This window comes from Camelus bactrianus, chromosome 13 (genome assembly GCF_048773025.1).
Source record: "Camelus bactrianus isolate YW-2024 breed Bactrian camel chromosome 13, ASM4877302v1, whole genome shotgun sequence".
In the NCBI taxonomy this organism is placed as follows: Eukaryota; Metazoa; Chordata; class Mammalia; order Artiodactyla; family Camelidae; genus Camelus; species Camelus bactrianus.
Genome location: NC_133551.1, coordinates 71,553,724 through 71,579,967, shown reverse-complemented (window position 1 = coordinate 71,579,967; position 26,244 = coordinate 71,553,724). Strand labels below are relative to the sequence as shown.

Sequence of the window (26,244 nt, the reverse complement as noted above, 5' to 3'; positions counted from 1 at the left end):
GGCTTACGAAATGTAAAACAGTAACAAGAAATATGTGAAAGTCGTATACTGCACCCAAGTGAATGTTGTCTTTCACAGTAATATCCTACTGTCGTGAGCTATGCTACGTTTATCCAGCCGAGCATCGCTGAAAACATGTTTAGAATTTTTCTTTTGAAACTGTCTTTGGCAAGAGCAGTGCAGGTCCTCCCACGTCTCCGTGCTGTTGCTCTCTAATCATGGGTGGCCTTCCTTGGTCTCAGATCTTTTTTTGGCAACCCTTTTTCTCTTTCTGTTTTACTCTCCTATCAACTTGGCTGTACCCCCTTCTTCTGTTCCTTGGAGGGGCCGTGGGGCCAGGGTTGGGTGGGGATCTCCTGTAGCCAGGGGTGCATGTGACCAGCCAGTGTAGGCAGCGGGGGAAGGTGGGGCTTCAAGGGGGGGTGCCTGTAACAGTGGGGAGACCTGGGTGATGGCTCACTTGCTCTTCACAGGTGGGTCTCTTCGTGGACTTCTTTGCTCGCCTCTTCACCCAGCTCAAGTTCGGAGTGGTGCAGGCGTGTATCCTTTTCACAGTTCTTGGTGTTCCCGGACGTCAGCGGTTGCTGACTCGGCTTTCCTGTCTGGGAATGAGTTTAGCAGTAGATGTGATCTTTGAAGAGCTATTTATTAGCCATTTGGGTTTAAGGTTTTTCCATTATCATTGAAGGACACCAGAGAAAGTCTTGAATAGAGAGAGAGATGCTCACATTCGTGGTTCGTAAAACACAAACCATGGATGCCTGTTCTCCCTAACCTATAAATGCAATGTGGTTCCAATGAAAATTCCAATGAAATTGTTCGTGAAACTCAAAAATTCTCTCCCTAAATTTGTATGGAATAATAAAGAGCCCCAAAGTAGCTGAAATAGTTTTGAACAACAGACAGGGGACTTCATATATTCTCTCTCTCTATTAAAGTCTTTCTCTTGTGTCCTTCAATGATGTCAATACAATTTAAGATACAGTAACTGAAATAGTGTCATTGGTCCTGGGATCCCCAATTAGACCAACGGAAAATAATACAGAAGCAAGATTGGCCCGTGCATATATAGAAATGTGGTAAATGACAGTTAGTGATGCAACTCAGTTAAGAAAAGATGATGGGATATTGGTACTTTGTACTATAAATTAATTCCAGGTGGGCTGAAGATGTAACTAGGCAAAACTTAAAGAGGCTATATGATGTCAAGAAGAGGGAATAATTTCTTAGCGCTCCAGAAGGCACAAAACGAAACGATCAATAAACTTGACCACGTCAAAGTAAATGTTCTATTTCTACAAACAAAGAACCCCAACCCACAACAATAAAACACCATAAACAAGCTGAAAAACAAGTCCTCAGCCCAGGAGAGGTTATCCCCTGTGCACTTAAGAGATGAATAATTAGTATTCAGAATAAAGGCATAACTGCAACTCAATAAGAAAAAAGCCCAAACAGCCCAAAAGAAAAATGAGCAAAGGATGCGAACAGGCAGTTCTCAGAAGGGGAAAGCCAGCCAATAAATAAACCTGTGGATAGTGCTCACCTTACCACCCGCAGGGAAATGCAAGGTAAGGACACAGGAAGGTGCACCTCCCTGACCCCTGAATTTCTGTTGTAGACGTGCCTTAGACATGTACAGAGATGTTCATTGCAGCTCTGTGATTGCAAAAAGCTGGAATTGCACCAAATAGGAGAATGGGAAAATTGATGTTCATATAATATAATTTTATGCAGAAGTTAAAGTAAATGAACCAGAGCTGTTGTATCAACAGAGCCAATTCTCAAAAAAACGTTGAGGGAGAGAAGGAAGGAAATTGTAGAACGTGCATTGCAGTGCATCAAGTGCGATGCCGTTGTTTTAGTGTTAGAAACACGGAGAACGATGTGGATGCATGTTGGAAACACAGCTAAGGTCGCACAGTAGTTTCAGGTTAGTGGTTTCTTCCGGGGGTAGAGGGAGGGAAACGCAAGGGGTTTCGTTGTTGTTGTTTTTAATGGTATCTAACGTTTTCATTTTTAAAAAATACCTGGAGCCAATACAGTGTAACATTTGAGATTTGCACGGGCCGTGGGAGTACAGGTATTTGTACAGCTTGTAATGTGGGAAGTATTTCATAATTTAAAAATGGTTCCTAATGTAGGAGACAGCAGGCTTTTTTCTTTTTTTTCAAGTTTATATACGGAGAACAGGAAGATGTGCAGTAAGTAAGCAACCACCGGGTTTTAGAAGAGGAGAAGCTGCCTCATTTTTGGTAATGGCAGGACCGCCCCTGATTGGCAAGCCCGTGTTCCTTAACCCAGTGTCTGTAGCGGTGGAGGAATGCAGCCAGAAAGGCTGCCTCGCCCTGTCCCTCCTTGAACTCTTGGGTTTCAACTTGACCTTCATCTTCTTTGCGAGCCTTCTTGTCCTCATTGAGGTGAGGTGGTGTGCCTTTTTGCTTACAAGGTTTTGGATTCCTGCGCTTGTTTTTTTCCAGCTCCATTTCCGGAGGGTCAGGAAACTGAACTAGACTTAGAATATAGATTCCTGGAGGAAAAGTGGCCTCTTGTTCACTTAGAGAGGTTTCTGAAAGTAAAGGTTTCTGCCTCTGGTGAGATGAAAGAGGAAAAATCTAGATTAGGAGGGTGGTTCTCAACCTTGGCAGCACCTGGGGAGCTGTAAAGATGACTTTAAATAATGTTAAATTACCGAAGATTTAAATACTTTAAACTTTAAAAGACTCTAAAATAACTTTAAAAATGACCGATACCCAGCCCGGAGTGAGGCGGGACTCTCCCGAGGTGAAGTGCCCGCACTGATGGTTGGAAGGGCCCCCAGGGGGTGCTGAGTCACCAGGAACCCGTTAGAAGTGCGCAGGACCAACTGAGTCGGAAACCCACGGCGGGAGGGAGGAGGGGGCCGCCTCGTGTTTAACCGGCCCCCCCCAGGAGGTGCCGATGCTGCCAGTGAAGGGCAGTTCGCCCTCTTTGGCGAGGCTGTCCAGGGTAGGCCACAGACCCTGTGGAGCCTGAGTTTATGGGGGTGCCTGCTCTCCCGTCAGCCAGTGGCAGCGGGTTCTGGGATACCCGAGATCAAATGCTATCTGAACGGTGTGAAGGTCCCCGGAATCGTCCGTCTCCGGACCCTGCTCTGCAAAGTCTTTGGCGTGCTGTTCAGTGTGGCTGGAGGTAAGGAGGGTCTTGCTGACTTTTATCCTTCAACATTCAAGGGGCAAAGATGAGGAGAAGCGGTAGGTACACACATTAAGCAGATTCGGATTCGAAGGGCCTGCCCGCAAACAGAGCTCTGCACTTTCTGTGGATGGGTTATTTTTCAAACGCAAACTCTGTTAATAAGTCACCGTTCAGAGGTACCTGACAAGCACACCATTTAGTTTTGAAGCAGAACGACCGTCTAGTTGGCTCGTGGAGTTGGCTTTTAGCAAAGTCAGCAAGCTTTTTGTGTAAAATGCCAGCAAGTAAATAGTTGAGGCTTTGTGGGTCGAGAGGTGGAATAGGAGCTGTTGCGTAGGTCCTTACACTTACATAACCGCCCAAAAGGCACCCACATGAGAACGTAAAAGCCATTCTGAACTCTCGGGCTGTACAAAAGCAGGCAGCGAGCCTGTCTTGGCCCACAGGCTGCCATCTGCTGATCCCTGATTTAGAGTTTCAAGATTATTTTCTCCTATTTGATGGGCATTTGACTTACTCTTTCTCTTATAAAGCCATGTGATTATCTCTGTTTTATAGTTGTCAAGAGAAAATTCTGTGTAATAAAGGTCTCCTGACCCAGAGACCGTTCTGTGCTGACTGATGGTCTCCCCCTTTTCCACCTGTTCCCAGGACTCTTTGTGGGGAAGGAAGGCCCCATGATCCACAGTGGAGCGGTGGTGGGGGCTGGCCTCCCGCAGGTACGGGTTGATGAGCTGGGGAGGATGGGAGGGTCCCTCCAAGTGGGCCTCCTGCGCTTGGGGCATGACCAGTTGAACTTGGGGAGAATCTGCTGGGAGCACTCTAACATGGCCTCTGGATTCTGATGTCAGTGTGGGTTGATGTGAACACTGTACAGTCTGTCTCCCACGAAAGCAGGTAGCTGTATCCAGGTTTTAACCAGCCCTGCTGAGTCCTAGGAGCAGAAATGGGACATTGAGAAAGTCTGTTCAAATGAAAGCCGCCTGTGCTCCCACCACCATCGTGGGGGGCGATGAGGTGACTTGAGGGGCGTCTCAGGGCCGCCAGACCCCCAGGGGCTGGAAGCGTTGGCTGAGACGGTGTCAAACGCAGGTCTCGCTGATGCCGTCGGAGGTGGCAGGGGAGTAACAGCTGCCGCTCGTTGGGCGCGGTCTGGGCCACACTCTCCCTGTGCCAGCTGCTTTGTCCTCTAAAGCCACCTCAAGGATTCAGTTGTCCTCATCACCGTCATTCTCAGATGAGGAACTGAGGCTCAGAGAGGTCAAGGAGCTCGCTCACGACTCCAGAGCTCCCGTTCTCACGGGCTGCTCCACATTGAGAAGTCGCCTCTCCTTGTAAGCAGTTAGTTACAGACATTTCTCTGTCGTGTCCTAAGGGGAGGGAGTCACTGTGAGTTGTCAGAGCAAAGGAGGGAAGACTCTTTGGTCCAGAGCCCCCCCTTTCTCTCCCTCTGGCTCCTGCCTCATCTCCTCCACGTCCAGCACTGGCCTCCAGGAAGTGAGCTGAGAGGTGGGAGGAGGCCAAGCTAGGGTGGGCTGGAAGTTGGCCTCCTTGGCCCTTCCTGTCAGCTTCCCCAAGCAGATCTCACACCATCTACTGCAGCAGGTTTCAGTTCCTCCCGACCCTCCGCTTAGCCCTTTGCTTTCTCCTTTCCGACTTGCTGTGTACAAAATGCAGATTCTGAAGATCCTAGAAATCTAGGGGCAGGAAAAGAAGTTCCTCCCCAAAGTAACTTCTGTTTTCCCAGGCTGCTGTTCTGGACTTTTCCTTCTCCCGACATCCCTGCCCAGGTGCCCTCAGGCCACGGGGACTCCCCTGGCACCTTGGATTTCTGCAGCCTTAGGACCCTCTCTGACTGTTTTCTCTTGTCCTAGTTTCAGAGCATCTCCTTACGGAAGATCCAGTTTAACTTCCCCTATTTCCGGAGTGACAGGTACGGAAAGGGTAGGAATTGGGATTTTTTGAAAAAAACCAAGCTGTTCATTTACTGCCACTCAGACCCTATGCTTGCTCTCAGTCTCAGGCTCACAGTCTTCCCTGCTGGGCAGGCTGCGTGCAGAACCCGGCTGTCAGGAAGGACGTGGGCTGTGAGCTATTCTTCTGAGAGAAAGGAGCACGAGGGCCAAGCTGGCATCATGGCCTCTATTTTGTCATGACACAAGGCCCAGAAGCAGCTCAGACAGTGAAGAGCATGGTCCAAGATCAAAACCGTGGCCAAGAAAGTCCACAGGCATATTATCAAGAAGGGTTTTATTTACTCAGTCAGCTGCTTCTCAGGGTTGGAAGGTCTCTTCCGGGCGCTCTTTGCCCTGTGGGGTTTGCGAGTGTTACTGACGCACACGTGGCAAGGCCCTTGCGATCAGGGGCCCAAGGGTCCGGGTTGTGGTCCACCTTCTCGCCACGGTGTTCCTGTGGTCGTTGTCACCTGCTCCTCTGCACGCAGCCCCGCTTGGACATTCTCACTGGTGCTACACTCTGCAAGGGAGACCTGGTGAGCACGTGGCTCGGCAGTGATGCCAGAAATCTTCCGTCTGCCTCCTGAGAGGGAGGCACCCAGGGAGCCGGTCCACCTGGCAGAGCTCTGACTGGGGAGAGCGTTTGGCTCATAGGTGAACAGTGTTTGCTACTGAGTCCGCCTCCCCAGGGGCCTGCCGTTTATAAGCCCTGACTCTTCATGGGTCACAAGATACTAAAATGTTGACGCATAAGGAAGTAAAAAACTGCCTTTTGCAGGCGAGGGCTCTTTCTTACATAAATTCTCTCTCTCTCCCCTCCTCAGAGACAAACGGGACTTTGTATCAGCAGGGGCGGCCGCCGGAGTGGCTGCGGCTTTTGGGGCTCCCATTGGGGGCACCTTGTTCAGTCTGGAGGAAGGCTCGTCCTTCTGGAATCAAGGGCTCACGTGGAAAGTGGTGAGGAGGACCTTCCCCTGAACTTGAGCACTGCCCGAAATGTAAACCAGGCACTCCATACGTCTGCCAGTTATTTTTCCCCCTTTTTGGTGGTTTACAAGAGACATACTTTAGGTACAGTTATAAACGTCTGAAAGTAAAAGCAGAAAAGGTGGACGTTGCAAGCGCGAACCAGAGTAAGGCTGGTGTAGTTGTTTGTTAACGTTAAAGAGGATTGTGAAACAAGAGGAGTCACCGAAGTGGAGGCGCGACGTCGCAGTGATGAAAGGCTCGATTTAGTCCGCACTCCTAGTTCCCTGTGATTTGATGAGACCAGGAGAGTTGACGTTGTTGGAAACTCCTTTGCTCTAGACACCCATAACCTCCAAGCTCTGGACTTTTCTGTGCTTTCTATGTTAATGCCCTTCCCATCCCCAATCAAACTGCCGTCAGCCTCTCCTGACGAACCGACCTGAAACGGGAGACCCGCTGTGGTCCTGAGGCAGCGGCGGGGCTGGATGCGAACCTCCGGCTCCTCCCTCAGGGGAACCTGTTCTTCCTCTGCTGTTTACTGTCCCCTTTTTGGCACAGGGTCTGGTGCATAATAGGCTCTGAATAAACAGTCCTTCATGATAGGCTGTCGGAATGAAAATGTCTTATAACCTGATTTCCAACTTTTCACACCTGAGGTGTATTTACCACCGTGCTTACCAGAGCCCTGTGTCCAGACCCAGAACTTGCAGGTCTCTGTGGAGCAGTAGGCTTATGGGGATGTGTCTGGGAGGAAGAAGGACTTGTCACTATTGAATGTTCTTGTTTTTGTCACCTGTCCCCTAGCTCTTTTGTTCCATGTCTGCCACCTTCACGCTCAACTTCTTTCGTTCTGGGATTCAGTTTGGAAGTTGGGGTTCCTTCCAGCTCCCTGGATTGCTGAACTTCGGCGAGTTTAAGGTATGTTTGTTTTGTCTTCGCCCCTAGAATTTCTTTCTTGACCCATGCAAATTGCTCTTAAGTGAAGTACCAGAGAGAAGTTATCAGAAGGGTAGGTACCTCTCTACCCTGAGTCTCCTGCGTGCCACCTGCGCTCGGTGTGGGCAGGATTCTGGCACCGCCTGGGCTCTTGTCCCTGTCTTCTCTGCTCTTGTCCCTTCCTGTTCTCATGGGCACTGTGGTTTTTCTCTCTCCCTCCCTTGCCCCTTCTCTCAGTGCTCTGACTCTGATAAAAAATGTCATCTCTGGACAGCTCTGGATTTGGGTTTCTTCGTCGTGATGGGGGTCATTGGGGGCCTCCTGGGAGCCACATTCAACTGTCTGAACAAGAGGCTTGCAAAGTACCGTATGCGAAACGTGCACCCGAAACCTAAGCTCGTCAGGTACCCGTGCAGTCGCCTCCCCCGCCTGCCGCGGCTCCCCGAGCCCTGTGTGGACCCGGCCATCTCTCCCGAGGAACAGACCCCGATTCCCACGCCAGCTTCAATTTCATGTCTAAGACGGAGAGTGTCCGTCTGCTCTGCTTGTCAGACAGGCCAAGAGGGCTGGGGATGAGCTCCGTTTACAGCAGAGCTGCTGACTGGCTCCCAGCCTCTCTCAACTCGCCCTCAGAACACACGGCAAAGGCGGTGTCCGCCCTGCCAAGGGGTGCGCTCTCATGTGACTACCCCCGGACTTAAAATGGAAGGCCCTTTCGTTCCTCGGAGAGAGTTGATGCGGACACAGCCGCCCACGTTGCTGGTTGCCCCCTTTTTACTTACAAATTGCTGAAACGCAGCGAGTCGTGATAAATTCTGCACATGCGCTGACTGACTCGGGGCTGCTGTGAATACTCTGGGGGAAGGGGGCTCGGGGGTAGGCAGTTTTTTTAGTTCCCAAGACCAGGTGACTTTTTACCCGTAATAACAGCTGTGCTTGCCTCCTAGAGTCTTGGAGAGCCTCCTGGTGTCTCTGGTGACCACCGTGGTGGTGTTTGTGGCCTCCATGGTGTTAGGAGAATGCCGACAGATGCCTTCTGCGAGTCAAGTTGGTAACGACTCCTCCCAGCTGCAGGTAGCTGCCTTTACCCTATACCCGCAAAGAAGCATCCAGGAACATCTGATCTGCCTCTGTTTAGAACTAATAGATGTGTTGGGTCCATTGTTCCACACCTGTATCAGATTGCTGAGAGAGGAATTCATGCAGAGTAATCGCCTTCTACCTAAGAGGGGCTGTGCACGGAATTTCCTCTTTCTCACTGTTGTAAACAGTCCTGGCCGTCACAAAGGGGGCTCCTCTCTCTCCCTCTCTCTGTTGAGCAAAACTAATTTGAAACACACGCTCAGGAAGCTGACTGTCTGCTGCTTCTCTGCGCCCCAGTTTACTCTTCTGCCTCTCCTCCCCTGAAAGGCGCCCACCAGCCACACTCAGGATTGTGAGAGAGGCACCCTTAAGATGGGAGAAAGGAGTGCCTGCCTCAGGGCACAGGGTGGTCCTGGCCCTTCCTGGCATCTTCTGGTTTCTACTGAGTTTAGGTCACTTACAGGCATATGTCCTTTCTCATTTCCCCTTTTCCTTCCTCAGGAGTATGTGGTATTTTATAGAACCTTGCCCTGAAAGATCAGGGTCAGTGAGGTAGGCATTGTAGCTTACTCTGCCCTGTGTTTCTTGATCCCCCCTGTGGGTCAGAGAACTGGCCTGTAGGTTGGAGGCTGGAGGTTCTGCCACTCAAGTCCCTCTGAGCCCCTTTGGGCTTTTGCTTTGAGTGACTGTCTCTTCCGTGTCCCCAGGAACAGTCAGCAAACAGCTGGAATTATTAGATCCGAGGTCCGCAAACTGTGGTCCCTGGGCCAGAACCAGCCCTTGGCAACTGCTTGTTTTTGTATAGCCCCCAAACTAAGAATGGTTTTTACACTTTTAAAGCGTTGGGGGAAAAAAATACAGAGAAGGAGTATGCAACAGAGCCTGTATGTGGCCTGCAAAGCCTGAAATGTTTACTGTCTGGCTCTTTACCAAAAAAATTTGTTGAACTCTGTTACTAGCTCTTCCCCCAGGCTACCTCATTATCAGATCAATAATTTCCAAAATGTGTTCTAAGGAACACTGACATATATGGTTCAAGAACAAACAAATGGAGAAGTATTCTATGGTCAGTTGGGTTAACCAGAGCTAAGTAGGTTTAATACAGGACTTCCTGGGGCCTTTAAAATTCTAGTAAGTGTTGGGAACGTTTAACGTGTGCCAGGCATTCCACTAAGCACTGCACATACATGCCTGCATTTAATCCTTACTACTGTGGTGGTGGCTCGTGTTATCCCCGTTTTACAGATGAGAAGACTAAGGTCTTGACCGAAATCACTCAGCTAGTAATATATAGCAGGAGGTGGGTATGAGTCTCATTTTATAGATGAGGAAACGGAAGCTTCACAGAATGAATGAAATGCGTGAGAGTCAAAGCCGTCTGACTGTGGAGGTTCTTCTCTGCATTTCCCAGATACACTGATTTCCAGCAAGTGCTGTGGCACTTCTGTATGCATTTGGCCGCAGGGCTCTTTCCAGAGCATCTTCAGGACTGGGGTTCCTCCAGGCATAGTTCGGGAAACACTGCCTGTGTTGATTATTAAGCCCTTGTCTCAGTCTGTTCACCCTCACTGTTCTGAATAGGCTCCTTTGCCAGTTCCTCCCTGCCTGGTTCTGCCAATAGGGGGCACTCTCTTGTTTCCTACGGCAGCCTTCCTCTGGCTGGGTTGTCCAGCCAGGTCCGCCTGGTAGGGTTATGCAAACCCGTCACCTGGTGTTGTTATAGTGCCACATAAGGGCATCTTTACAGTGTCTTTGATAGAATCGAATCCAGGGAAAGCCGGTCCCCTTGGTTAGCTTTGTATTAACACTCTAATCGTAGGCCCAGTGCTAGGTGTGAGTTCCACCCCCATACCATTGTACACCTTCAACCAGAAAACAAATACCCCTGCCCTCTAATGAGTCCAGCAGTGCCGCAATCTTCCCTTCCCACACAAAATGATGAAGAGAATGAGATGGCTGGAATGTGCAGAAATAATCTGCTCCTTTTGCAGCTTGAGTTTTGTTCAGCCATGTCAGGGAGGCGGCCAGGAGCTTGGCATCTGCATCAGGCCTCTCGTGCGTAGGTTTTCTTCCATAGCAAACTCGAGGCGGAGGCTTTTTCAATTTAGAACCAAAGTTGGGGCACTAGGTCAGGCAGTGTCCTGAACTCTCCTCCACAGATCCTTGTCCACTCCCGGCCACTTGTCCATCAGCTGCCTTGTCCTCCACAGTCCGTGGCACTCTGGAGCCAGGCTTCCAGCAGTGCCACTTACAAAATTCCCACTGGGAGAGGACGGCGAGCCAGCTGCATGGTGAATCAAAATTGTAGTTACATTTTTGTTATGAATGTGAATGAACAGGACCCCTCATCCTGATTCTTTCATTCTCAAAAGTCAAGGAATCCAGTATCACAGTCAGCTGCTTGGGTGTGACTCTATTTTTGCTGCCTATATAATTTATGGGTAAAGCTCACAAGCCAGACTGTGTCAGCCTGTCTGGAGACATCCGCCTCGGAGTTTCAAGTGCCCTGTTCAGGGGCCCTTGTACTGACTTTCTGCTTCCTGCTTCTTAGGTCACATCAGAAGATGTGAATTCAAGTATCAAGACCTTTTTCTGTCCCAATGATACCTACAACGACATGGCCACACTCTTCTTCAACCCCCAGGAGTCTGCCATCCTTCAGCTTTTCCACCAGGATGGTGAGTCTCTGAGGGGTTGGGGGCTTTTTCGGCAAGGAACAAGTGATTATTCCTCTGCGCCTTCTGTTGACCTTCAGACGCAGTTTGCACTTAACTCTGAGCAAGACCAGGACTTTTCATTTTGTAGCGTCATCCCAGAAAAGATGAGGGTGTCTGCCTCCAGAGGCAGAGGTGAACCAGTCGGGGTGCAGAGGGACCTGGTGGGAGCAGAGGCAGTCTGGTGGGCCTGGGCGGGCTCAGTGGGACTCAGGTCGGTTCTTGCTTTGCAGGTACTTTTAGCCCCATCACTTTGGCCTTGTTCTTCATCCTCTATTTCGTGCTTGCATGTTGGACTTACGGCATTTCTGTTCCAAGTGGTCTTTTTGTGCCTTCTCTGCTGTGTGGAGCTGCTTTTGGACGTTTAGTTGCCAATGTCCTCAAAAGGTATTCTGTATGTGTTTGTGTGTGTGTGTGAGAGAGAGAGAGGGAGGGGGAGAGAGAGAGAGAGAGAGAGCATGCACTTGTGACCATATGTGTACGTGTGTGAACCATACCCCCCTCCCCAGTATGATTCTAAGCCACGTTCTTGGTTTCTTTGTTCACCAGCTACATTGGATTGGGCCATATCTATTCGGGGACCTTTGCCCTGATCGGTGCCGCGGCTTTCTTGGGTGGGGTCGTCCGTATGACCATCAGTCTCACGGTCATCCTGATTGAGTCAACCAACGAGATCACATACGGCCTTCCCATTATGATCACCCTGATGGTAAGCATGCCCCTCTAGGCCTCTTTCAGGTTCAAAGCCACGTTCCCCCGACAGCAGCCTCTTTTCATGTCTTTGTGTTTCAGGTGGCCAAGTGGACAGGAGACTTTTTCACTAAGGGCATTTATGACATCCACGTGGGCCTGCGAGGCGTGCCGCTTCTAGAATGGGAGACAGAGGTGGAAATGGACAAGTAAGGCCGTGATGTCTGTTCATCGCTTCATTCCAGAACTTACAAACGCTAGAGCCTGAGGAATGTTTGTGTTAGGTAGCAAATGGCCATTCAGAATCTTGAGCTGGAAGAAGGCAAAACTGACTAACAACAGGAAAGTCCTTCCAACTGCGAGCACGTCTGTTCCCAAGCATGTTTGAGATGGTGGAGCAGCCGTGTGGGGCCGGGAGCTGGGGCGGGCAGGGCCATGTGGTGCTTTGTCCAGCTGGCAGGGCATTCTGGCTAAACAGGAAGTGTTATGATTGAAGGTTTGAAGTCAGGAGCTAAGCCCTGTGAGTGAGAACTAGCTGCCTCGTGTGGGCTTAATGAAATGTCGTACTATCAGCAGTGATTATTCTAGGCGTAATCACCAACTTATCCATCAGCCACAAATAGTTTGGGCCTCCCACGTCCGGGTATCATGCACGGCCTTACAGTCTAATGCAGGGGTCAGCCAACTTCTAGAAAGGGCCAGAGAGTAAATATTTTCAGCTTTGCAGGCCATGTGGTCTCTGTCACAAGTGTTCAGCTCTGTTATTTTAGTGCAGAAGCAGCATAGACAACATGAAAATGAGTGAGCATGACCAGATTGGACCTGTGGGTGACAGTCGCCATCCCTGGTGAAAGGGGCAACCAAACAATTTTTATTTAATTCCAGTATAATTAGCAACTCAGTGGTGATACACGGCACGTGCCGTAGAGTGCTGAGGAGGGCCAGCCAAACCCCCGGACAAGCGGAAGGGGTTCGTTGTGAGGGGACGCTTGTATTGAGCCAAGGGTTTTGGCCTAGCCATCTGACAAAGCGGGGAATGGCATTCGAGGCATGGGGAACAGCATGTGCAAAGTGTATAGAAGTAAAAAGGAGCACGTGTGCTCAAGGAACCACTAAAGATGGTTCAGAAGAGGGGCCCCAGGTGGTCCAGGCAGTGCAGGAGACCCGAGCAGCCCCATCACAGCTTGCTCCGGGATGCCATGGGCTCTGTCGTGAGGCTGGATGGCTTCCCTCCCTCCCCCAGACTGCGAGCCAGCGACATCATGGAGCCTAACCTGACCTACGTCTACCCGCACACCCGCATCCAGTCTCTGGTCAGCATCCTGCGCACCACAGTCCACCATGCCTTCCCAGTGGTCACGGAGAACCGGGGCAATGAGAAGGAGTTCATGAAGGGCAACCAGCTGATCAGTAACAACATCAAATTCAAGGTAAAGAAAACAGCTGCGGAGGAAAGGTGGGCGATGAACAAGTGGTTCCTCTATCCTGGGCTTGCCACACCCCTCAGACGGGGTGGCCCTGGTTGGCTCTTGTGGAAATTAGCATTCTTTTCATTGTATACGGCAGTGAGTATGGACTTGATAGCGAGTATAGACTTAACAGCGAGTGTAGACTTGACAGAGAGTACTGACTTTATTAGGCCATCAGGACATGTGCTCATTCTTGTTCTGGTAAGCATGTGGATAGACTGTTGTTTTAATCAGCAGTCTTCAGTATTCAGTGCAAGTTGTATCCGGGAGGGTTCTGAGTTGCCAACAACAGAAATGGACTTCGACCTAGTTAAGAGAGGGAAAGAAGTGAGCTGGAAGCCACAGGATGGACAGGAAAGCTGAGAAACCAGAAGCGCTGCGCTCGGCATGCAGGTGGCTGGTAGACCCCTGTAGGACCAGGGGCGTCCACGCTGAGGAGGACTCCTGCTGCCTCACTTGGGTGGCATGCCCACCCTTGGCTTTGGAGACTGGGGGGCACATCAGTGGACAGGCCCACCAAGACATGACGTAGGAGGGGGGTGTTCCCCGCTGGAGATCTGAGAGGCTGTCGCCAAATCAAAGGAGCCGGGATGTTGGGCTGGCAAAAACCTTGGGCTCTGAGAGACTCCTTTGAATCACAAGCCCCTGAGCCACTGTGAAGGGTCTTGTAATTCCCATGGGGGCCTGTGGCTTTGACCCTCACTGTCACCCAGATCCTTACCCAAATGGCTGCTGCGTGCTGGTGAGCCCGTGCGCAGCCATCCCGGCTCCCTGGCAGCTGCCTCCATCATCGCCACCCGCTCCCACCCACAGAAGTCCAGCATCCTCACCCGGGCTGGTGAGCAGCGCAGACGGAGCCAGTCCATGAAGTCCTACCCGTCAAGTGAGCTGCGGAACATGTGCGATGAGCACGTGACCTCGGAGGAGCCGGGGGAGAAGGAGGACCTCCTGCAGCAGATGCTGGACCGGAGGTGAGGCAGCCCCTTGCTCGGGGCTGTTCCTGGGAACTGAGGGAGGGGTCTGGAGACGGGACGGGAAGGGATCCTGCTGAGGGTGTCCTAGGCAGCGTCTGGTTTTTGTGTAACAGATACACTCCCTACCCCAACCTATACCCTGACCAGTCCCCAAGTGAAGACTGGACCATGGAGGAGCGCTTCCGCCCCCTGACCTTCCACGGCCTCATCCTGCGCTCGCAGCTCGTCACCCTGCTCGTCCGAGGAGTCTGTTACTCCGAGAGCCAGTCGGTGAGTCTCCTTTCTTGTCCGCACCGGGATTCTGGAGGGCACAAGGGTGGTAGGAACGCAGTCCCCATGTCTGCTGTCAGCCCCTCGTCCCCCGCTGCAGGCAGGGTCTCTGCAGGTGACACTGAGCAGGGTGTGAATTCCCCTGCAGCCCTTCTCCCCGTGGCCCCTCACCGGTTGTCAAGGGTCCCTCTGGCCTGCAGGCTTGCAGCAGGGTTTCTGCACTTTCATCTGTGGCACGAGTGAGCTTGGTTACCTTATGTCATTTAAAGAAATAGTATTTTCCTTGTTAATTGTCCTGTAGCTTTCTTTTTTCTCTTTTGTTCAATTTTTGTAGCGATAAGCAGAGTGGGTGGGATGTGTTCTAAGTGGTTCCTATAGTGACCTGTGACAGGAGCCGGAAAAGTCGCCCAGAGGCCTAGTTTCCAAACTGACCCTCCTAGTTCAGGTCTTGCCCGTGGGCGGCCAGCCTGCGGTCACTCGTGATCTGACTGGCCGGCCGAAGAGCAGCTAACATGGGCAGGACAGGAAGGGTCAGGGTTGGGGAGGGGCTCAGGCTTGGGGTGTGGCCTGTGGGGAGGCCCAGCCCAGCTGGCAGGGAGTAGAGGTCTGGAGTGGAGCAGAGGGGATGAGGAAGTGGGAGTGGGGAGGTGGGCCTTGCCTGCGTGCGGAAGCCGGCCAGAGCTGGCCTGAGAAAGCACTGGGAGTCGGGTGGGGGACAGGAGGGCTGTGTGCAAGGAGGCGTTAAGCTGGAAAAGATGGGGGCAGAGCAGTGACTGGCATTTGTGGTTACGTGCCCAGCCTGGGAGCTGGTGGTGGCGGCCCAGGTGCCCAGGGATGGTCAGAGGCAGTGAGAGCTGAGGGAAAATCCGGAAGACTCCGGATGCAGGAACAGTAGCAAAGCTACTGCATGAGTTTCCTGAGGCTGCCATTGCCAGTTGCCACGCATCTGGGTGGCTTCAGACCACAGAAATGTATTCTTTCGTGATTCTCAAGGCCACGGTACAAAATCCAGGTGTCGGCAGGGCCGTGCTTTCCCTGGAGGCTCCAGGGAGAAGCCTTGCCACCCTGGTTTGCGGTGGGTGCCAGCAGTCCTTGGCACTCCTCGGCTGTAGACACATTGCTCCTGTGTATGCCTTCTTGTCACGTGGCCCTCTCCCTGTGTGTGCTCTCCTCTTTTATAAGGACATCAGTCATTGGGTTCAGGGCTCGCCCTAATCCAATAGGGCCTCATCTTAACTTGATTACATCTACAAAGACCCTGTTTCCAGTAAGGCCACATTCACAGGTACCAGGAGAAAGGACTCGGACTTGTCTTCTTAGGGGCACAAGTCAACCCACACAGGTACTATTAGTTAGCACTTTTCTCACTGAAAGGGAAGTTCAGAGAGATGAGGAGACTGGTGCAGGGTGGCACAGCTAGGAGTGACTGAGAGCTGGCTTCAAATGACAAAGTCTGACTCCAGAGCACCTGTTATGGCTCCTATTCTGCTCCACCGGCTCTCAGACATAGTGAGGGAGGGGAATCTAAGTGTGACCCTGCCAGTCGCTGTCCTGGGTGCAAGGACCGTGTCTCGGTTGGGATTGCAGAGTGCCAGCCAGCCGCGCCTTTCCTATGCTGAGATGGCGGAGGATTACCCGCGGTACCCTGACATCCACGACCTGGACCTGACACTGCTGAACCCGCGGATGATCGTGGTGAGAAGGGCTTCCCCCGGGATGAGGCCCAGGAAAGGAGGCCGAGGGCCCATCCCTCACAGACCGCTGCTCATCTGCAGTTTGGGTCTCCTCCTGGGCAGGGCAGAACTGGCTACAGGTCACCTGTGTTGTCTCCTCTGCAGGATGTCACCCCGTACATGAACCCTGCGCCCTTCACTGTGTCCCCAAACACCCATGTCTCTCAAGTGTTCAACCTGTTCAGAACGATGGGCCTGCGGCACTTGCCCGTGGTGAACGCGGTGGGAGAGGTGAGTCTGAGGTCCAGCTGGGAGGGAGAACCTGGTGCCTGCAGCCACACCTGTCCACCCACCCTCCTCCTGCCAAGGATCCTCTACCCACTGCGCTGTTGGGAGACAGGGCTTCTCACCCAGGAGGAAGCAACGGAATCCCACAAGGAGGCCTCTGCAGCTCCTCCACCGAGGGTGAGGGGCAGGGAAGATGGGGGAGCCAGGAGACTGCAGAGATGGGGGTAGCTTGGAGAACCTTTCCCTCTTTGCCTCCTGGGAGTTTCTTATATGCCTTCTCTGTGTAGCCAACAGATGTCGCCAGTGTCACACTGGCCTCCTTTCTGCGGCCTAGGAAAGCTTAGGGCAGGCTCGCTATTCTAAAGCGTTCCTCTTCACCCTTGACCTGATGGCGCCCCCTTGAGGACAGGTCAGTTGCCCACCTCTTACGGGCATTTGTAACATTAAATGAGAGAACTTCAGGCAAGATACTCGGAGAGTTTTAAAAGATAGAATACCTAGTAATTATTGCTACGGGATTTTCACTTTTTTCTTAGAATTCGATTTTTTTCTTATAACACAAATATTGGTATTTGATTGTAGAAAAATATGAAAATACAGATAAGCAAAAAAAAGCCAAACTCTTATCTCTACAGAAGTAGCCATGTTAACTTTTCATCATTTGTCTTTTTTCTGGGTGTCTAGAAATAGAGATTTTATATATCAAGTTTTAATGAAAATGTTATCACTTTTTACACTATTTAGTACCCTAATTTTTCACTTAATCTAGAAGAAATGACTTTCCACGTCAGAAAGCATTCACTTAGGATATCTTTTTTTTTTTAAGTGTTTATTTTATTTTATTTTTTGATGGAGGTACTGGGGCTTGAACCCAGGACCTTGTGTGTGCTTGGCATGCACTCTACCACTGAGCTCTGCCCTCCCCCCACTAGGATATCTTAATGGCTCGATAGCATTCTGTCGTATGACTATCCAGTTACTTACTCGGTTGTCCTCTGTTGTGGGATATTTAGTTAAACTTCACTGTAGCGGTCACCTTTTTAAGGCTTCCAGTCCATGTTGCCAGGTTGCCCTCCGGGAAATGACGCCTCTCTAGGGTGAGGGTGTCACACAGCAGAACGCTGACAGCACAGCGTGTTCTCACACGGTTTTAGTTGCAGGGGGTCAAATTGTGGTCCTTGAAACTGCTGCGCTGACAGTTCTAACACAGGTTATGGTGTGGGGCGCCCACCCCACTGACAAACGTGAGTCACTGCCATGTCTGTTTTCTGAACAACCATTTAGAAAAAACTGTTTCTCTGGACTCTCATCCTCTGCTGTACTGCAGTCACTGGATGGCTTTTTTTGGGTGGGGGGGTGCTCCCCACACAAAGTAATTCTCTGATTCTCTGGACGCTGATTGGGTGTCCTGCAACTCAACTCAGTTCTGACACTCTACATGGAGGCAGCATCTGATCCCTCGGGTTAAGGGCTCAGTCCCACGAGACTGTTCATCACGTCCCCCACCCCGCACTTCAATTGTTGATCCAAAGTCCAGATTGTCACCTGTACTTCTGACTGGCTATAAGTAGGAGGTTCCCATGACGCCCTGCTCACAGGACTCAGGAAAATGCTCTCCTAACACCCTTTTGTAATAAACTGTAACCTGGTAGCTTAGAAATGCCAGATGGAAGAGGTGCACAGAGCAAGGGGTGCCGGGCGTGGGAAGGGGTGCCAAGCTTCCGCGTCCTCTCCAGCGGGCAGGCCACCGTTCTAGCGCCCTACGTGTTCGCCAGCCTGGAGGCTCTCCAAACCCTGTAGTTCGGGGAATGTTAATAGAGACTTCACGACATGGTCGTGATTGATTACATCATTGGCCACCATTGGTGACTGGTTCAACCTCCAGCCCTCCCCCCACAGGTAGAGGGTGGGGATGAACGCTCCAATCCTCTAGTCACAAGCTTGGTTCCCCAGGCAACCAGCCTCCATCCTTAGGGGCTTTCTCAAAGTTACATCATTAACATAAACTCAGGTATGGTTGGAAGGGGCTTGTTACAAGGAATAAAAGACACCCTTATTACTCTGATCACTTAGGAAATTCCAAGAGTTTTAAGAGCTTTGTGCCAGCAGCTAGGACAAAGACCAAATATATATTTGTTCTGATAAATCCCAGCATGACAGTGCCTCGGGTAGTTCTGAAAGATGGGATTTCTAAGCTGTGGCAGGGCTCACAGCCTCTCAGAAGCCTTCCCTGGGCCACGCACCTTGCACACACATGAGACAGGCTGGGTGTGGCGGGCCCTGAGAATGCTGGAGCACGTGGGCCCTGTTTAACCACGTTCAGATTTTAGCTGCCCCAGCCAAAAGCTTTAGGGGCTGAATTCATCCCATTGGCCTCCAGCTTGAGATCCCCGGTTGTCTCCTTAATCTTCCCTCCTGGAGTTTAGGCAGCCTTTGACGTGAGTGCGCCGGCCACGTCACCACGTCTGCTGCAGCCCTTCCAGGACCTGGTTCTGTCTCCGCCCCTTCTCGGTACAGGCTGCGCAGCGTCTGTTCACCCCCGTCACTCGTGTTCTCGTCCCCGTGGGTTTTACTCTGCAGGTGACTTGGGTTTTCTTTTCTCCGTCCTAGATCGTTGGGGTCATCACACGACACAACCTGACGTACGAGTTTCTGCAGGCCCGGCTGCGGCAGCACTACCAGACCCTCTGACGGCCATGTGCCAGCCCGGCCTCTCCGGGAGCCGCCTGGGGAGGCGGCTCGCTCGGCCTCCACCGCCACTGTTCCCGGGCAGGGAGGAGTCCCGGTCACCTGCTCGCTTGGAAAGCCTACAATCATCGCACACCTCGCTGGGCAGAGTCTGGGGGCGGCATTGAACCACCAGGTCATGGACGTGTCTGACTTCTCAGAAGCGTCTCCCAGTTTCCTTCTCCCTGCGTCCCTACCATCCAGTGTTGGCACAGGCCCTGGGCCCCCTCCCCACCAGGGCTGGAGCGGGGAGTCAGGCCTCACCCACTGGAAGGTGACTCGGAGCAGTTCTCCTGCCCCTCCTTTGCTCCTTCCCTAGGGAGCCCAGCTGTTGCCTTAAACCATTATGGGAGGGACTTGGCCAAGGCAAACAGTGGGGTCATGCCAGTTGCAGAATTAAGTGAATTACCAAATTGAGAAATTGGGCGCAGAGGAAAAATCACGCATGTTTAAGGGAGGCCCTCCTTCATTGGGTCTCAAGTTGACATCTTCACCAGTTTGTTCCTTTTAAGGGAGGTTCTGCTTCTGGGTGTGAGCTGGTGCTCTGGTCTCACCCCTGGGGTGTGAATCTCCCCAGAACCACCACCCTCCAGAAGCACAAAGCATTCCAGTCCCACTAATAATCTCTGAACCATAAATCTGAAGATAGGGTCAGCTTTACATCCGCCCTAGTCCTGAGCATTTCAGCTTTCTCTCCATTTTCCACATCACCCATCGTCTCCTAGTGCCGTGGTTTTACCCTGGTCCTTTTGGTCTCCATCAAATTACTGTACTTTCCTTAAGTTTGACCTACATCTTCCTGGGGAAGCAGCCACGGCCCAAAGGATCTTGGCATCACCCCTAAAACCAGGGCACCCCTAGATAAAACTGCTTCACTTGACTGTGGGGAATGGTATGGTATTTAGAAGATGGAAAGGAGTGAAGCCTGAACCAGTGACCACTAACCTGATGTGGCTTAAAAAGCCAGAGTGCGACAGTGCAACAGATGGTCATTTGAAGATGAGAGTGTCTGCCCTTCACAGATGTGTCATCCTCGGCCTACTGAGGGGCTCAGCAGTGGAAACTTCAGGAGGGTTCGGGGTGGGGAGGGGGAGGTTCTTCCTGCCAGCACGCACTTCAAAGTTTTAGCATCAAAAATAGGGAGCAGCCCTCTCTGTTTCAGTGACTTAGTTGCCCTCCGGGCTGATTGGTCCTCCCTGAACAGGCAGCTGAAGTGAACCTTTGGGTGTGGGGCATCTGCACCCATTTTCCACTTCTCTGCACATTTAACGGCATCTTAGGCCCTTCAAGCAGCCCTGTGGAAGATGTCCTTTGGGACTGGAGATGGCATTCATTTGCATTTAGGTTTGGGGTTTTTTTTGTTTTTTTTTTAATCATGGAAGTTGTCTGAGGGCATCAGTGTCTGGCCCCGGCAATCCTGCCCTCTCCCCTCAGCCTCCTGCTGACTTCTGTTGCCAAGACCGCCTTTCAGCCTGGGGGTGGGTGTCAGCCCCGGCTTTGCTGGCACAGGTCTTGGGCAGCACATGTTCTAGGGAACAACTCTACCTGCTCGAGGGGCTTCTTCAGCATCATTTCCAACTGACTGGCCCCCCATTCTTCCCGTGTCTTATCTCTTTGACCAAAATTGCTTTGACTTACAAATTTTTCCACTTCGGTGCACTTGACTTCTGAAGCATAGATGAAATTCCCAATAAAAAGCTGCGGAAATCACAAGGACCAAAAAGGCAGCCCTCCTACGCGTGGCTGTGTTCAGCCAGCTGCCACTTTAAGGCAGCATTCAAAATTTGATCCCAATTTTCATACTTTTATTAAGAAGGAAACCAGTTGCCCAAGTCAGGGGTGTGGCATGACTGCCCATCCCAGTGACCTGCTCCTGCCGCCCCTCCGTTCCCCTTGCTGAAACTGGCAGAACTGATGTCCTGTGGGAGGTTGTCCTGCCTCCAGAGGGTGGGATCACAGGCCTCGGGCCGCCCTGGGTGAGTGTTGGAATTTATCCCTCGTGCACATCATGTCGTGTTTAAGTCACCAGATACTTTGTTCTCATCAGTGTAGCCCAGAGATAGACAGCAGAGTGCAGATGCCCCCATCCCCCTGAACTGCCTGGGCGGCCTCCAAGGAGAACCCATCCCAGCCCCTCTGGAAAGGCGTGTTATTTCCTGTCGGCATCTGCCCTTTCCAGATGAGCCCGAAGACAGCCACTGCTCCACTTGTAACAAAAAAAAAAAAAAAAAAACTGTAAGCCTCACTCCTTTGATTTCTGTCAGTTAGAAACCCACATCTCAACATCTCACCTGTTTCCAGCCCCATCGCCTCCCAGTGGCCTGGTCCCTGGATAAACAGAAATCTACCAGGGCTGGGTCCCGGGTTGCCTAGAGGCAGTTTTCTGTGCTTTCCTAGCTGAGTTGATTGGGGTTGGGGGGCAGGAGTCCCATCCCAACTGTGGGAGCATTGTGTTCTGGGGGGTGATTTGCTCATGACCTTGTTTAACTAACGGTTCTTGGCTGGAATGGACACTTGCTTACTTGACCCAGCTGACCATATGACATTTCTGACACAAGAGCCCTCGGCAGCACGGCCCTGGGAGATGAGAGGCTCCGGAAAGGCCAGAGCGCCCTCCTGGCCCTGCAGTATTGACGTGCAGTGTTGCCTCACACCTCGTGGGCCCTGGTCATTTCAGCAGTAGCAGCTTCCTTTTTTCTGTTTGCACTGTTTGTTTATACAGTAATGTTAGCGAATTCCACTGTGTATATACATTGTATTTTTTTTAATTTGTAAAATTCTATTTTTATTTGAACTCTTGGAACTTGGAAGTTCTCGTTGTAACCGTAACATGTCAGAATAAAATGTCTTCATCTGTCTCTGTCATCCTCTTGTCTCCACGGTGATCCTTCTTTAGAGTGGTACGTGCTTGGTTTTTACTCACTTTGTTTCTCTAGTGTAAAAATTACAAAGCTAGAGAGGAGTTTTGTAGTCTCAGGTCTCTCCTGTAGCTCTCCCAGTGGGACTCTCCCTCCACAGGGTCCACGTACCACCGAAGTAATAAGAACCAACTCAGTCCTGGGTCTTAGCATCCCTCTTCTGTCCTCCCTTCACATGAGCACTGCTGGGTCTTGTTTGCAGATCCCTGCCTCCTGTAAAACCTCTTGTCCTTCCCACAGCCATTGGTGGGGAATCTGTTCGGATTCCTGAAGTTTCCCTTAGGAAATTGCCCCACAAGGAGATTCGTCTGATATCCAACCAGAAGAAATGGACTTGGCCCCGGGCCTAAGGGTATTTAGATCTTGTGGCCAGCTTCTGTCCCTGCCATCGGTTATTGCTCTTTGCTCACTTTTTGTTTTGCCAGAAATGTGACTTTCCTGGTCTCTAATGATCTGCTTCAAGTTGCCATTCCACAGTGGTAGGGATGGTCTCAGTCAGCTCAGGCCCCTCTACCCATCCCCGAGTGTCCTCTGGGTTCCAGGGGTGTCTCCTGTGTATTTGGCACATGGGTCAGTTCCGTCGGTGAGAACCCGCTGTGTCACGGTGACACCTTGGCAGTGTGCCCATCTCCCCACTCTTCCCCTCCCAGCAGCTCCTGCTCCCCCAGGGCCAGACCTCAGGAGCCAGGTTTGGACAGACACTTCTTACTTTCTCTCCTCCCTGGTCCCTGTTAGTCCTCTGTTCTTAGTTTTCTGCCCTCTTTGTTCAAAGTCCACATAAGGAACATTTTTACTAGAAGCAGTTAGAGTTGTTTCCCCACCTCCTTCCCTAACCATCAATTCACTTCAGGCCTCCCTTTCCCTCTCCAAGGAGCAAAGTACTACTTTATTTCCTCTTTTTCCAATGCCTGTACAAGACAGACAATTTGACCAATTCCTGTACAAGACAGATGATTTGACCCACATTTACTGAGCATCAACTGTGCTACGTGCTGCAGGGTCTGCTGAAGCTGCATTTACCCTCAAGGAGCTTGCTGTTCAGGGAAAGAGACACAACTGCAGACCAAGGCAAATTGTGGCATATGAGAATTGTTATATGACAGTTATAAAAAGCTGCCAGTGAAGAGCTTGATTTGTACTGGGCACGTGGTATCAGGGAAGGCTTCCGGGAAGAAGTGGCATTCTTCATGAGCCTTGAGGAATGAGTAAAATGTTCTTGGGAGCACTGGATAAAGGGTTGGGTAAAGGCTATTCCACGTAGAAGGAACAGCATAAATAAGAGCGTAAATGGGGAAATTAATGCGTAAGTGTGGGGTATTGGAGGGACATCATAGAATCTGATACGGAGAGTGAGATATAAGGGGGAAACAGGTGGGAAAACAGATCAGAGCACTGCTCCCTGTTGGGGAAGAACTCAGGGCCTGGGATTTTCTGCTTAGAGCAACATCCTTTTCAGAAGCAGGTACAAAGAAACCATCTTCTCCACTAACTCCCACCTCAGTAAAAATCTACAAGTCCAAGCACGTTGGACCTGAACTGGGGAAAGCTGGTGGCTAATTTTTAAATTTGGTGCCAAAGGCACGTAAACTTGCATTTGTCAGCATAGCAAACATTTCTTTCTTCATTCTGTTCAGCTTTTAAGCCCAAATATGCTGCCTACTCTTAAAACTAAAAATGCAATTCACTCAGTCACAGCACTAACTCTCAAAAGGTGTCAGAGAAACTTCGGTTAGTGCCCTCATTTTATATGTGTGCCTCTAAAAGAATAACTGTAACCAAAAAATATTAGATGTACAAGAATTGTCTACAGAGTACAAGCTACATTAGATGTAACCAGAAGAAAAAAAAAAACCCAGATATTTGTAAGTTTTCTTTTCAATAAATAAATGCCCTGAATGTGAGCAAATCTGAATAAAGATAAATGTGCTTTTAGTCTCCTGGGTTTTTTTCAGAATCCATGGTGAGGCTGCAGTGAGAGTGGAGACAGGTTGTGAGCTGCAGCTTAAAGCCCCTGCTCCCTACACACACACACACCCTCCACATACAAACACACAGAGGGAGGAATGAAAGGAGCTTGAATTTGTCCAAACCCGCAGAAGGTACACCACCAAGTGTGAACTCCATATGAACTATGGACGTTGGGTGATTATGATGTGTCCATGTAGGTTCGTCGATGGTAACGAACGTCCCACTCTGGTGGGGATGTTGATAATGGAGGAGGCGGTGCACCAGTGGGAACAAGGTGTAAATGGGAAATCTCTACTTTCTTTTAAATTTTGCTGTGAACCTAAAACTGCTCAAAAAATAAGTTTATTCACTTTTTTAAAGGAGGAATAAAGGAACCGAGCATTCTGCCCTCTGACAAAAGGTGAAATGACAAGAACTATCAAGCTGAATGAACTCCCCAGGAGATGGAAGAAATCACACCAACCAGAGGTTTCAGCTTCTGTCCATGGTGCTGAAGTTTATTAGTTTTCAAACCAATGTCAGTTACCAGGTGACTAAATTTTAATGCATGAGTGGGAGAAGTGGAGAAGCCACAATGAAATCACTTTATCTACATTTAGCATAAAATGTGAGAAATGTTGACAGGAGGCTGCCACTTGAATAGGATGCTCGTCACAACTCAACTTGATGGCAACGAGATGGGACAAAGTTGAGTGAGAAAACCCAGAGGATGAGGGCCTCTCGAAGTCGGCCTGGGGCCTGGCCTGCCCTTTCCTCCCTGGCTGTTATCTTCGATACTGCAAAGAGAGCAGAGACACGTTTGTCTTGGTGACCTGGCTCTACAGGAAAAGTCAGTCTCATAGGACTGTTCTCACTTCCCACCAGTACCCATTCCAAACTGATGACCCTCTGAGTATCATGAGCTGGTAAACAAGTTGCTCCTTAGAAGCTAATACAGTCAACCCTGGTAAATTTCAATCTTTTGGGATCTGACAATTCTGGGAGGAATGCACGCTGCCAATCAGTAGTATGTAGGTGACTTGGCCCCATGAACATTTTGAGTTCCCAGTGCTCATGGCGGTAACTTCTTTGTTTCTTAGCATTTTCTTAGCAGGCTGTAGCTGAGAACGATGTCATTGTCCTGAGGTTCAGGGGGCACCCACCCAATTGGGGCAGAAATTTCAAAGGGAGTAAACTTCTCTGCTGGTCCCTTTCCTGCAGAAAATATCCCCTGGTGGTATCCTTTGACAAGGTTTCAGCCTCAGTGAAACCACAATTTCCTTCCATCCCATTCCATTTCCATCCCCATTTCCTCTTACCCGGAAGCTGTTGCAACCCAGTCCGCTCTGGGCTCCAATCCTGTCCATCCTACCCCCGAAGCAGCTGGACCTCCGCAGGCTCCGAGGGGCAGTAAGCAATGCCCTCAGCTTGCTCTTCAGGAAGGCAGATCTATCGGAGGATTCCCAGGGGCCCCTCCCGAGGGCAACCCCATCTCTCTGGACTGGGTTGACCTCTCCCGTCCAGGGAGGCACCTCAGAAAGAGGGCTGAGAGGGACCCCAGCTTCCTCATTCTGCTCACTTAGGACTTGCGAGGGGACAGCCTCATCTTCTAAAGGCATCTTGTCCTCCAAATGATCTAGCAAATTCTTTACAAAAGGAAAACACAAGGAAAGGGAGAGGTCTCAGTGACTGGCACAGTGTCACAAAGCCCCCTTGTCCCAGACTGTGCCCCCTTTCTTGGCCCTACCTTGAAATCCATCAGGTCTGCGTTGGACACAGAGCTGTACACGGGGTTGGCTCCAATTTGCCCTGGGAGCTGAAATGCCAGAAAGAGGAGGAAGCTCACAGTGATGGCGGAGGAGCCCATGCTGGCGTTGGTCAAAGAACGGTCTGGTGTTTGCTGCTTCTTGCTCCTCTCTGGTTTTGCTCTCTTGGTCTTCATCCGTCTCTGTCTCTCTGCTGCGCCTCCTCTTTTTATAGCCCCCCAGCTCTCCGAGAGCACAAGAGGGATGTAACCCTCCCCATTCTGTCACTTGCAGCGATAAAGCAGCTGAGTGAGGAGCCAGCAGAAGATGCCCTTTTAAAGTTATCAGTCCGGCCAGCTTGTCACAGCCCCTCCGCCTTCAGCAGCCCCAGCAACCCCCGGGACCCTCAGCCGCAAGAGCCACATTCTTGTTGATTTGCCTCAAGAGGTTCCCACTTCAAAGGTGTGAGAAGAGCAAAAAAGAGTCCTTGGTTATCTCACAGCAATGCCTGGGGCTTCTTTCTCCTCGGCAACAGGACCCATGCGGGGAAGCAGAGGGTGACGGTTGGCTGGCGCCCAGCTTTCCTGTTGGTTTGCAGCTCAGCTGTCAGGGGCTCCAAATAAGGGCGGGAGAGGAGGAAATGGCAGGCAGTCAGCAGCTCGGGACAAATTAGTCCAGATGCTCGAGCTGGCCTCGCACCTGACTCATG

General features: G+C 50.9%; 2 protein-coding genes across 3 annotated transcripts in view; one reads left to right on the top strand and one right to left on the bottom strand.

Annotated features, from left to right (window-relative positions):
• The window catches only part of CLCN6 (chloride voltage-gated channel 6), a 31,531-nt gene extending 9,741 nt beyond the window's left edge, over positions 1-21,790 (top strand). The window contains exons 5-23 of one of the 2 annotated variants that reach the window (XM_010957526.3): positions 474-540; positions 2,314-2,420; positions 3,045-3,171; positions 3,829-3,896; positions 5,052-5,110; positions 5,957-6,089; positions 6,906-7,019; positions 7,275-7,441; positions 7,985-8,111; positions 10,672-10,798; positions 11,068-11,221; positions 11,384-11,543; positions 11,627-11,733; positions 12,768-12,954; positions 13,807-13,964; positions 14,081-14,237; positions 15,825-15,932; positions 16,076-16,201; positions 18,809-21,790. In XM_010957526.3, coding sequence (XP_010955828.2) covers positions 474-540; positions 2,314-2,420; positions 3,045-3,171; positions 3,829-3,896; positions 5,052-5,110; positions 5,957-6,089; positions 6,906-7,019; positions 7,275-7,441; positions 7,985-8,111; positions 10,672-10,798; positions 11,068-11,221; positions 11,384-11,543; positions 11,627-11,733; positions 12,768-12,954; positions 13,807-13,964; positions 14,081-14,237; positions 15,825-15,932; positions 16,076-16,201; positions 18,809-18,889 — 2,334 coding nt within the window. In that variant the 3' untranslated portion in view covers positions 18,890-21,790. Of the gene's footprint in view, positions 1-473; positions 541-2,313; positions 2,421-3,044; positions 3,172-3,828; positions 3,897-5,051; positions 5,111-5,956; positions 6,090-6,905; positions 7,020-7,274; positions 7,442-7,984; positions 8,112-10,671; positions 10,799-11,067; positions 11,222-11,383; positions 11,544-11,626; positions 11,734-12,767; positions 12,955-13,806; positions 13,965-14,080; positions 14,238-15,824; positions 15,933-16,075; positions 16,202-18,808 lie in introns of those variants that run through there. The other variant, XR_006725711.2, reaches the window with a different exon arrangement.
• Positions 21,791-24,280: 2,490 nt separating this feature from the next.
• On the bottom strand, positions 24,281-25,769 carry NPPA (natriuretic peptide A). The gene is made up of 3 exons (XM_010957524.2): positions 25,538-25,769; positions 25,110-25,436; positions 24,281-24,587 (listed from the first exon to the last, which is right to left on the bottom strand). Exons 1-3 carry the CDS (start codon positions 25,730-25,732, stop codon positions 24,576-24,578), a joined length of 534 nt encoding a protein of 177 aa, XP_010955826.1. The 5' UTR covers positions 25,733-25,769; the 3' UTR covers positions 24,281-24,575.
• Positions 25,770-26,244: the final 475 nt, after the last annotated feature.